At 47.0% G+C, this 12001-nt stretch overlaps 1 protein-coding gene across 1 annotated transcript in view; it reads right to left on the reverse strand.

Moving 5' to 3' along the window:
- The window catches only part of LOC112235415 (ephrin-A2-like), a 204841-nt gene that overhangs the window by 10132 nt on the left and 182708 nt on the right, over window positions 1-12001 (reverse strand). The window contains exon 2 of the mRNA XM_042323007.1: window positions 1449-1741. Coding sequence (XP_042178941.1) covers window positions 1449-1741 — 293 coding nt within the window. The remainder of the gene's footprint in view (window positions 1-1448; window positions 1742-12001) is intronic.

Genomic DNA, 12001 nt, shown 5'->3' on the forward strand with positions numbered 1-12001 from the left:
AGTGTGCATATTTGGTATTAGCACCTGAGTGCACATTGGGTGGAGAGGGGGTGGAGAAGGGGTTGGGGGGGGGATAGGGGGTTATGGGATAGAGGGGTAGGGGTATAGGGAGGGTATGGGGTAGAGGGATGGGGGAGAGGGGTAGGGGTAGAAAGGTAGGGAGCTCAATGACTGGAAGTCTATGGGACCCGTCACTGTGCTAACGCTAGTAGCAACCCCCCACCCTACCCCCCCAAAGAACACCTTTCACAGGGCCTGTCCTGCACATGAACACACTGCACCTGGGACATGTGACCACGGAAGGGGAAAAACGCCTCCGAAGCAGGAAAATGGGAAGTGGCGTGCATACCGCGACCTTGAAGTCAAAGTGGGCGTGTGTGGGTGTGATGCATCCGATAGGCGAGGTATCACGTCTGTCTGGCCGTGTATAACCCGCAGCACCGCAGTCCGGAGCCAGAACGACACAATTACCCCCATCAAGTTCCCTTGGCTAAATATGATTTGACCAATCAGCATCATTTGAAGCGTTCTGCATGAGGTCGCCGGCAACTGGTTTTGCACCGATCACGCCCTGTGAAGCTAAGCACCCAGCTAATAGCTTGCTGCCATTTGACAATTTAGAATTTTAATCAAGGGGTGTAAGAAAATGGGATGCGCCGGGGCGCCACACAAAAGGATGGCAGGTCAGGCACAAAACACGTGGATGGACAAGTCAAGCGGAATCTGGAGATCAACGATATGTCCGGGCTCCCCTCTCGTTAGGCCGCTGTATGTTGTGATTGGTAACAGTCTGTTTGATTACGCTTCATGGCTTTATTTCACGCTCCATGATTTCCCCTGTAACAGCTTAATTACATTGCTTTTGCCACGTAACTACATTTGGTTTAAATTCAACTAATTAGCGCAAGGAACCATTTGATATCAACTGGTTTGGAGTTATATTGAATTACTTCAAAGAAGTACCTGGTAACAATCGTTCTTTTCTAGTAAATAGAAGGTAAAGTTGGTTTTGATGCAGAATAATCATCCGCCACTCGTCTGTGTATACAGGCTGTGCTCTACCTCTCTGGCACTCACACTGTGGTGTGAACAGACTGTTTCTGGTTGGTTCCTAGCCCTGGCACTAGCAGGGAGCCATGCATGAGAGCCAAATGAAACCACAAAGCAAAGCCTATTAATTAAACCCCTACCCCTATTTTGGCTTCCTCCCCTGCTTCCCACCAAATGAGATCAAATCAACCTTCAAATGACCAGGAGACACGTAGATCCGTCTGACATTCCCTGAACTTCATCAACTAAAGAGTGATGGGTTGACAGCGGTGAATGTTCTTTGAAGGGTTGCAGATGCTTCTGTTTGGTGTGGTAAGTCATTTCTTCTTCACATATTCTTTTCTCTACCTAACTTGGGGACATAACCAGTGTGGGGGTGAATCAAATGTTCTACTTACAGATGTAGTAGTACTCGTGACCCGGCCGGAACTCAAACCCTAGTGAGAAGGGAGTGAAGAGCTGGAACTTCTCAGAGAACTTGAGCGGTCCGTTGGGGCTCTGTGGCCGGTTGCACTCCCAGCGCTTGAAGCCCTTCATGCGGTGGTCGCAGGTGGTGTAGCCGTCGTAGTTGACCATGAAGAGGATGTAACGCTCCATGCGCTCCAGGGGGAGCGGGTCCTCGTAGTGGGGGCAGTAGATGTCCAGGTAGTCGTTGATGGCCACCTCCACGGTGTACTCCCCATGGAGAAACCTGCAGATGAGACAGAGGCTAAATATTAACATCAACTGTTTTATAAACATGTAATATAGGCATGTACTCTAACAGAGCTCCAGATGAAACATCGTTAAAGTGGCCAATGTTGCTCCCCCTGAGTGACCCAACTAAATGACTATGCATTCCACCTAAAGCACTCTCAACAACAGACTTGGGCTCAAAACACTACCTATCAACAGCACCTATCGTCCATCTGATACATACTAATACAGAAAGGTATAAAGACAGCATAACATGGTGCTAATATTCTATGGACAAAGGAGCTGGGTGAGGAGGATGAGGAAGAGGTGGTGAATTGGTGCAGAAGGAGGACAATGGCTTGGAGGCAGGGGTTCACAGGGGTTCACACACATTAAGCTCTTTCACAGGGCCCTGGCTCTTGCCCAGCTATGGCCAAATGACTGTCGCCCATGGCTATTTCGATACAAATTGAGCACCTGCACGGTGGTGCATGTTTACAGGGAGCTATACTGCCCTTGCCCCCATGGCTATTCTCTTCATCGCGCGGGGCCAAGTGAAACGCAAGCACACAAATCATAGCCTAGAAGACAATTGCGTGGCTCCATCTTCACTTTCTCCAGGCCCTAGTCCTCCGTCTGGCTCAATCACACTACATGTGGATTTTCCTAATAGTTTTGCGGAAGTAACAAGTCGTTTGGGGGCATCGGGGGGCACGTGCTATGCCACTGCTTATAACTATAGGTTAAGTATAACTGTAAGAAATCTAAGATGTGTCAAATAAATGATATCCAGCTCAGGGCTCTGCTCTGCATTTGGTTTGTTATCTTACTAGTTAGGTGGCTAGATGTCAAGATCAACATCCCTGTTTGCCTACTTTTTTAATTTGTAAAATAACTCATTTTGGGGGAAAAGTTGTAGTTTTTAGCACCCCTTGTGTGCACATTCGGTAACTTCGTATTAGAGGTCGACCGATTATGATTTTTCAGCGCCGATACCGATTATTGGAGGACCCAAAAAGCCGATACTGATTAATCGGCTGATTTTTATTTATTTATTTGTAATAATGACAATTACAATACTGAATGAACACTTATTTTAACTTAATATAATACATTAATAAAATCAATTTAGCCTCAAGTAAATAAAGAAACATGTTCAATTTAGTTTAAATAATGCAAAAAAAAGTGTTGGAGAAGAAAGTAAAAGTGCAATATGTGCTATGTAAGAAAGCTAACGTTTCAGTTCCTTGCTCAGAACATGAGAACATATGAAAGCTGGTGGTTCCTTTTAACATGAGTCTTCAATATTCCCAGGTAAGAAGTTTAAGGTTGTAGTTATTATAGGAATTAAAGGACTATTTCCCTCTATACCATTTGTATTTCATTAACCTTTGACTATTGGATGTTCTTATAGGCACTTTAGTATTGCCAGTGTAACAGTATAGCTTCCGTCCCTCTCCTCGCTCCTCCCTGGGCTCAAACCAGCAACACAACGACAACAGCCACCATCGAAGCAGTGTTACCCATGCAGAGCAAGGGAAACAACCACTCCAAGGCTCAGAGCGAGTGACGTTTGAAACGCTATTAGCGAGTGCTAACTAGCTAGCCATTTCACTTCGGTTACACCAGCCTCATCTCGGGAGTTGATAGGCTTGAAGTCATAAACAGCGCAATGCTTGGCGCTTGAACAAAGAGCTGCTGGCAAAACGCACGGAAGTGCTGTTTGAATGAATGTTTACGCGCCTGCTTCTGCCTACCACCACTCAGTCAGATACTTAGATACTTGTATGCTTGTATGCTCAGTCAGATTATATGCAACGCAGCACATGCTAGATAATATCTAGTAATATCATCAGCCACCATGTGTAGTTAACTAGTGATTATGATTGATTATTTTTTATAAGATAAGTTTAATGCTAGCTACCAACTTACCTTGGCTTACTGCATTCACGTAACAGGCCTTGTGGAGTACAACGAGAGAGAGGCAGGTTGTTATTGCGTTGGACTAGTTAACTGTAAGGTTGCAAGAATGGATCCCTCGAGCTGACAAGGTGAAAATCTGTCGTTCTGCCCCTGAACAAGGCAGTTAACCCACCGTTCCTAGGTGTCATTGAAAATAAGAATGTGTTCTTAACTGACTTACCTAGTTAATAAATAAAGGTATAAAAAATGTTAAAAAACATTTTTTTTTAAATCGACAAATCGGCCCTAATTAATCGGCCATTTCGATTAATCAGTCGACCTCTACTTCGTATATACCCCGGTAGAGAAACGGTATAAACATCTGTATACGGCCCAACCATATACAACCGTAGTTTACACATCAGAACTGTTTTCATACATGTGAAATCTGGTCTTGGTGTGTGTACTGTATTTATACTGTGTACTGTGTACTGTGTTTATACTGTGTACTGTGTACTGTGTTTCGTAATTAACCACATAAACTCTGAAGCCAATATGTGAAAAGTTTTGACACACTGACCCCAAATTCACAGACTGACCCGTGAATAAGTCACCCCCAAAGAGTCCCCTTTGGACAGTGCGCCACTTCTCCCTCTCAAATGTCCTTATCAGTCATGCCATGAGGCCCATAATCCTTCAAAGGGCTTTGATGGGGAGAGGTGACGACGCCATTTTGAGTCTTGTAGTGATAAACCCGTGCACAAACACCAGCCATGTTGGTGAAAGTATCGCCAGATCAGTTGCAGCTCGTGGGCTCAGAGCGTGGAAAAGTGAGGGGGCATAGGGGACCACCAGGGGGTAAGATGGGGGTACGTACGGGTTTTGGAGGGGGAGAACGGAGTTGCCGGCAGGCCTGGCATCAGATGACAGCTAATCTGAGGGGGTTGGAATTAGTGTTAGAGGGGCCTATCCAGCTGCTGTGTGAGGATCTTCTCCAGTCCCCCCTCCCTGCCAGCTGCTGTGTGAGGATCTTCTCAAGTCCCCCCCCCCTCCCCTCCCTGCAAGCTGCTGTGTGAGGATCTTCTCCAGTCCCCCCCTCCCCCTTCCCCTCCCTGCCAGCTGCTGTGTGAGGATCTTCTCCAGTCCCCCGCCTACTACCCCCTCCCTCTGCTACATTCCCCCAACCCACGTTCAGGATTCAAATACTGCTTGCCAACTCCCTCCTTTCCCTCTCTGTTGTTTCTCATGGTTCCTCGCAGCTTTACCATCCATTAATGGCCAGTGGAGGAAGATTGCAAGTCACTAAGGGCCAGCGGAGGCAGATTTCCAGTCATTAATGGCCAGTGGGGGCAGATTTCCAGTCATTAATGGCCAGTGGGGCAGATTTCCAGTCATTAATGGCCAGTGGGGGCAGATTTCCAGTCATTAATGGCCAGTGGGGGCAGATTTCCGGTCATTTTGGCCAGTGGGGGCAGATTTCCAGTCATTAATGGCCAGTGGGGGCAGATTTCCAGTCATTAATGGCCAGTGGGGGCAGATTTCCAGTCATTATTGGCCAGTGGGGGCAGATTTCCAGTCATTAATGGCCAGTGGGGGCAGATTTCCAGTCATTAATGGCCAGTGGGGGCAGATTGCCGGTCATTAATGGCCAGTGGGGGCAGATTGCCAGTCATTAATGGCCAGTGGAGGCAGATTGCCGGTCATTAATGGCCAGTGGGGGCAGATTGCCAGTCATTAATGGCCAGTGGAGGCAGATTGCCGGTCATTAATGGCCAGTGGAGGCAGATTGCCAGTCATTAATGGCCAGTGGGGGCAGATTGCCAGTCATTAATGGCCAGTGGGGGCAGATTGCCGGTCATTAATGGCCAGTGGAGGCAGATTGCCAGTCATTAATGGCCAGTGGGGGCAGATTGCCAGTCATTAATGGCCAGTGGGGGCAGATTGCCGGTCATTAATGGCCAGTGGAGGCAGATTGCCAGGTATTAAGGGCCAGTGGAGGCAGATTGCCGGTCATTAATGGCTATTGGAGGCAGATTGAGGAAGGGTTTGATGGAGCTCGGTGACACTTTGTAGGAAATGACCTCGTTAAGCAGTCAGGTGGGAGGAGAGGAACAATATCAGATCCGAATATCAATAAAACAGCAGCCAGGGGTGTGTGTGTGTGGTGTGTGTTGTGTGTGTGTGTGTGTGTGTGTTGTGTGTGTGTGTGTGTGTGTGTGTGTGTGTGTGTGTGTGTGTGTGTGTGTGTGTGTGTGTGTGTGTGTGTGTGTGTGTGTGTGTGTACTAGCTAGCTAATGTGTACTCGGTAGCTGCATACGTAACAGTGGTTAACATAATGTGGTTAACGTAACATAGTGAGCCGACTGGTATGTACGTAGCACACTGACATCCTGGAACAAAGCTACTGACTCATGCGATATACCCGACTAACAAATTTCTACAGGTTGTACGCACACATACCATCTGAGATGCACACATACCATCTGAGATGCACACATACCATCTGAGATGCACACATACCATCTGAGACGTAAACATACCATCTGAGATGCACACATACCATCTGAGATGCAAACATACCATCTGAGGCGTAAACGTACCCTCTGAGAAACAATCATACCATCTGAAACGCAAACAATCCATCTGAGAGGCAAACATACCATCTGAAACACAAACATACCATCTGAAACACAAACATACCATCTGAAACGCAAATATAGCATCTGAAACACAAACATACCATGTGAGAAGCAAACATACCATCTGAAACACAAACATACCATCTGAAACACAAACATACCATCTGAGAAGCAAACATACCATCTGAAACACAAACATACCATCTGAAACAAAAACATACCATCTGAAACACAAACATACCATCTGAGCTGCAAACATACCATCTGAAACACAAGCGCATGGAAAGCTGGATGCTTCTCTGATGGTTTGCTATGACAGCCTATAAACACGCACTAGCGCCTGGCCCAGCCTCTTCAAGACGTGGATGTAGATTAAGGCAGCCCCCCACACCTCTCTGATTCAGAGTTGACTGGGTTAAATGCGGAAGACACATTTCAGTTGAAGGCATTCAGTTGTACAACTGACTAGGTATCCTCCTTTCCCTTTCTGTTTCCCTTCCACACACCAAACATGTTGTCACAACATTCTCACTGCCCTCAATACAACGTGGACAAGCAAGCCCCATGCATGGCGGCCATTTTGTAAACCACCCGTCCCATTCCTCTGAGACCAGAAACACATGGTGGTGATTGATCCATTTAGCTTTCAAACTACGAAAAAAATCTGGGGTGAGTTCCTGGACTTTGAAAGCTCCCAGAGAGTTTCAGTCTTCACAGTCGGTCTGACCACCAACAAACCCCCGCGGGAGCTTAATTAATCAGGCCCAATGTTTATAAGTGCATTATAAAGTGTTTATACCTGGGTGATTTAGGAGGGCTGAACTTTAAATGCCGGCCTGGGTTTCTTGGAAGGTTTTTGAAGACCACTTTTTCTCTGATCTAATGTCTTGTCAAGCTCGGCTAGGCCCTGGCAGTGTGCTTTAACTCGGCCCCTCTCTATGACTTCATGGGATACATGTTTGTTCGTAAGGCTGTCTGCTTTTGAAGCCATGCATGCAGGAAGAAGCCGTCTGCAAAGGGAAGACGTCAAAACCAAACAAGCACATCTGATGGGACAGCATGGGTAATTTAGAACGCTATTCTGACTTCTTAAGTCTTCAGGGGGTGAAAAAGAGCTAGGATATGCTCTCTTCTGTACTATCAGGAATTCTACAACGTCTCTTAAAGCTTAAAGGGATAGTTCAATAAAATGGATATGAAAAAAAAACTACCACTGTAAATTGAAGCTCTATACTTTCAATGTCTAACAACAATTATGTTGTTTAAAGGGGATTTACAAAACAGACATTAAAAATGGCAATAGTGAATTTCAAAATGTCTCAGAAGATACAGTAAACTACTGCTTTTAAAGTAAGAATATATTAGGACAACATTGTGACCAATAGCTTAAAGCTTGCAGCACCATCACCCATGGAAGAGAGCATGTGACCAACCATATCAGAACTTCCTGGCCACCTGGACTAATGAGATGATGTGAGTGGAGAGAGAAAGAGACAGGATACAATAGAAAACAGACCTTTCCCCTCCTAGCATTCCTTTCCTTTTCTCTCCCTCGCTCCCTCCTTGCGGACCAGTTCACCCCACCACCAGGCATGTGCTCTCCATGCCACCTGCTCCACCCTTCCGGCAGAGAACTCCAGCTGCTTGTCTGCAGAACACACTTTAAAAGACAAACCACCGGCCAGGCCGAATAAATCACAGGATGGTGGTGGTGGTGGTGGTGTGTGTGTGTGTGTGTGTGTGTGGATGGGGGCCACAAGGGGTAGAACATTTCTCTTTAGTTTGTGTCTACAGTACCCCAGATTACTCGCCATACAGCCCTTTTATGCGTCTTTAATGCCTGCACCAATCTGTGTATAGACTCTGGAAGCCTGACGTATGGTATTGTTCATTTGTTTGTGGTATTTCCAGGATCAACAGCAAAAAGCCGGACCAGGTTGGTTTACATTGTGAAGATTTTGGCAGAAGTTGGTATATGTTTTCTGGTGGTTGCCAGGATCGGTATCCTAGACGTGAAAATTACGTTACTTATTGTTTTTTTTACCTCTGCCATCCGCCCCTCCATTTTTCACACACAGCCAAAGCAAACAGGGGAATTTACTCTGCAATTAACCGATGACCTGGGCAAGTTGACTTAATACAAACAAATGGACTTAATAGCTTGACACAACCCCTTTAAACACTTCAAACCTATTTTTCATCACCACGTCATCTGATTACATTGGAGCCCCGGTCTAGGCCTTCCTGCCCACAGCAACGTCCAATCTAGGATCTAGCTAGGGTTGTAACATTTGTCACCAGTATTCTCACTCGTTTTCTGGTGCGAGCCCAATATAAACACGTTAGCATTAGCGATTTGGCTGGAGAGTTTCCGTGGACAAGTCATGTAACTGACGTCTCTCTGTGTTTATAATTGAATGAGTTGGAGGGTTGTGGTGATGGTGGGTGAGAGGGAGAGAGACAGGACAGGAGCGGGTGCTAGGCTAAGGGGGGAGAATGGCCCTTTGTGCTCTCACTGAGGCCTGTCTGGAAGCCATTTCCACGTGTTAGTCCTCTGGCCCGGCCTGCATCTGGAGCCCACCACTCACCATGTGGAACGTGTTTATTGTTCTTTGTGTCAAGCAGAAACACAGACAGGCCTCCCTCTCTCCCTGCCTACTCTCCCTCTATCCCTCCCACCCTGCTCTCCCTCCCTCCCTCCCAACTCTCCTTCTATCCGTCTCTCCCTCCCTACTCTCCCTCCCTGCCTACTCTCCCTACTCTCCCTCCCTGCCTGCTCTCCCTCTATCCCTCCCACCCTGCTCTCCCTCTATCCCTCCCTCCCTACTCTCCCTCTATCCCTCCCACGCTGCTCTCCCTCTATCCCTCCCAACCCTGCTCTCCCCCTATCCCTCCCACCCTGCTCTCCCTCTATCCCTCCCTCCCTACTCTCCCTCTATCCCTCCCACGCTGCTCTCCCTCTATCCCTCCCAACCCTGCTCTCCCTCTATCCCTCCCACCCTGCTCTCCCTCTATCCCTCCCTACTCTCCTTCTATCCCTCTCTCCCTCCCTACTCTCCCTCGATCCCTACTCTCCCATTATCCCTCCCTCTATCCCTCTCTCTCTATTCTCCCTCTATCCCCCTCTCCCTACTCTCCGTCTCTCCCTCTATTTCTGCTGTTATTCCAACTAGGCATGGAGCAATTGTCCTATGGAGGTGTTTACACAAACTTAACCTCCAGTTGATGTTCAGCCAATGGCAAGGAAAACTGCTTTGGCAAAACAAAAACAAACAAACGAGGAAGTCAAGGAAGGTTTGGAACGAGGTGAGGATGTATGGGGGAGGATGCATGGAGGAGGATGTATGGGGGGGGTGTATGGGGAGGATGTATGGGGAGGATGCATGGGGAGGATGTATGTGGGAGGGAGGATGCATGGGGAGGATGCATGGGGAGGATGCATGGGGAGGATGCATGGGGAGGATGCATGGGGAGGATGCATGGGGAGGATGTATGGGGAGGATGCATGGGGAGGATGTATGTGGGAGGGTATGGGGGTGAGGGAGGATGCATGGGGGAGGATGCATGGGGAGGATGCATGGGGAGGATGTATGGGGAGGATGCATGGGGAGGATGTATGTGGGAGGATGTATGGGGGGGTGTATGGGGAGGATGCATGGGGAGGATGCATGGGGGAGGATGGGGAGGATGCATGGGGGAGGGGGGGAGGGATGCATGGGGAGGATGGGGAGGATGTATGGGGGAGGATGTATGGGGAGGATGTATGGGGAGGATGCATGGGGAGGATGTATGTGGGAGGATGTATAGGGAGGGTGTATGGGGAGGATGTATGTGGGAGGATGTATGGGGAGGGTGTATGGGAAGGATGTATGGGGGAGGTTGTATGTATCTACGTCACTCTCTCTCTATATCTCTCACTCTACATCTCTCTCTCTATCCACATATATCTCTCTACATCTCTCTCCCTCTCCACATATCTCTCTCTCTACATCTCTCTCTCTCTACACATCTCTCTCTCTCTCTACACATCTCTCTCTCTCTATACCTATCGCTCTCTCTACATATTTTTCTCTCTCTACATCTCTCTCTCTCTACACATCTCTCTCTACATATCTCTCTATATCTCTCTCTACATATCTCTCTCTCTACATATCTCTCTCTACATCTCTCTCTCTCTCTCTATACATCTCTCTCTAGATATCTCTCTCTCTACATATCTCTCATATCTCTCTCTACATATCTCTCTCTCTACATATCTCTACATATCTCTGTCTCTCTACATCTCTCTCTACATATCTCTCTCTCTCTCTACATATATCTCTTTCTACATCTTTCTCTCTCTCTACATCTCTCTCTCTCTACATTCTCTCTCTCTCTCTCTACATATCTCTCTCTCATCTCTCACTCTACATATATCTTTCTCTCTCTCTCTCTACATCTCTCACTCTACATGTCTCGCTCTTTCTCTTTCTACAACTTTCTCTACATCTCTCACTCTACAATTCAGTTCAATTTAAGGGCTTTATGTCTCGCTCTCTCTGTTAGATTGTAGCTGGACAAGCAGGGAGATGTACGAGTGTGTACAGAATGTGTATGTGTGTGCGTCAAGTGTGTGTGTGTATATATGCAACTGTGTGTGCCTGTGTGTGTAGCAGCTCTGTGTGTGTGTGTGTGGCTGTGTGTGTGTTCGTGTGTGTGTGTGTTATAATTATCTGCACTGTGCTGTACCTTCAGCATGGCTTGAATTAACCATGAGACAGTGTTTGTGTCCTCCCTCTCTTAACATGGTGTCCTTGTTTACCCACGATCCTCTGCTGCGTAAGGCCTGGGAGAGGAGGGAGTGCCATCTCAGCTCCTCTCTTTCTCCCTGCCTCGTATGCTAATTGCATTTCCATGTCTCTGTCTGTTCTGAAAGAGCGCCAACTCACAACGTGACACCTCGTTTCCGCAGAGAACCGCCGTAGAGCAGAAATACTGTATACGTGTGAACAACAGCAACAATATGGGCCCTGCGGATGTTGTGACTGCAATTAACATGTAGACAATTGAGAGGGCCACTAAATGACTGTCTAGGGCTGGTTATACCTGAGGTAATATGTATGAACAAAGAGCTATAGCAACACTAACATACAATCATCAATAAGACACATGAAGCATGTTCAGCAAATACTTTTAACAAGATTCAGCCACATCAAATCAGTAAAGGTGAGGCAGAGGAGATGAGGGGAGGAAGCTACAGTGGAACACTAAAGCTTACCACAAAATTACACCAATCACGGGCATCACATGGCGGCTGTCCTAACACGCTGTGACAGTTCACGACAACAAAGCTAACTCGAACGACACACTAAACGGAAAAACATTCAAATGTTTTCATGTGGGTTCCTCAAACCACTGTTACGAAAGATGCTATAAACTGTTATGTCTTTCTTGAAACTGCATTAGGAGCCTAAACTTCAAGAGAAATCACCTCATTTTCTTGATCACAAAAGTAAAACAAAAACATTACCACCGGGGGAGTTCTTTTAGTACTCGTCTACTCATCCTCCCTCCAACCGTTCCTTCCTCTCTCCCCTGTGATAATTGTGAAAGCAATGATTCTTAGCTACTAAATGAGACGGAGAAGACACTCCTTCTGTGTACCTGCTGGCATCTGCTGAGAGAAAACCTGGCTCCGTTTTTATTGTTTCACACTCCTCCAGACAAGGGAGGAATAATTACACTTCATCTTCTCC

The sequence above is a fragment of the Oncorhynchus tshawytscha genome, linkage group LG06, assembly GCF_018296145.1.
Source record: "Oncorhynchus tshawytscha isolate Ot180627B linkage group LG06, Otsh_v2.0, whole genome shotgun sequence".
Lineage (NCBI taxonomy): Eukaryota > Metazoa > Chordata > Actinopteri > Salmoniformes > Salmonidae > Oncorhynchus > Oncorhynchus tshawytscha.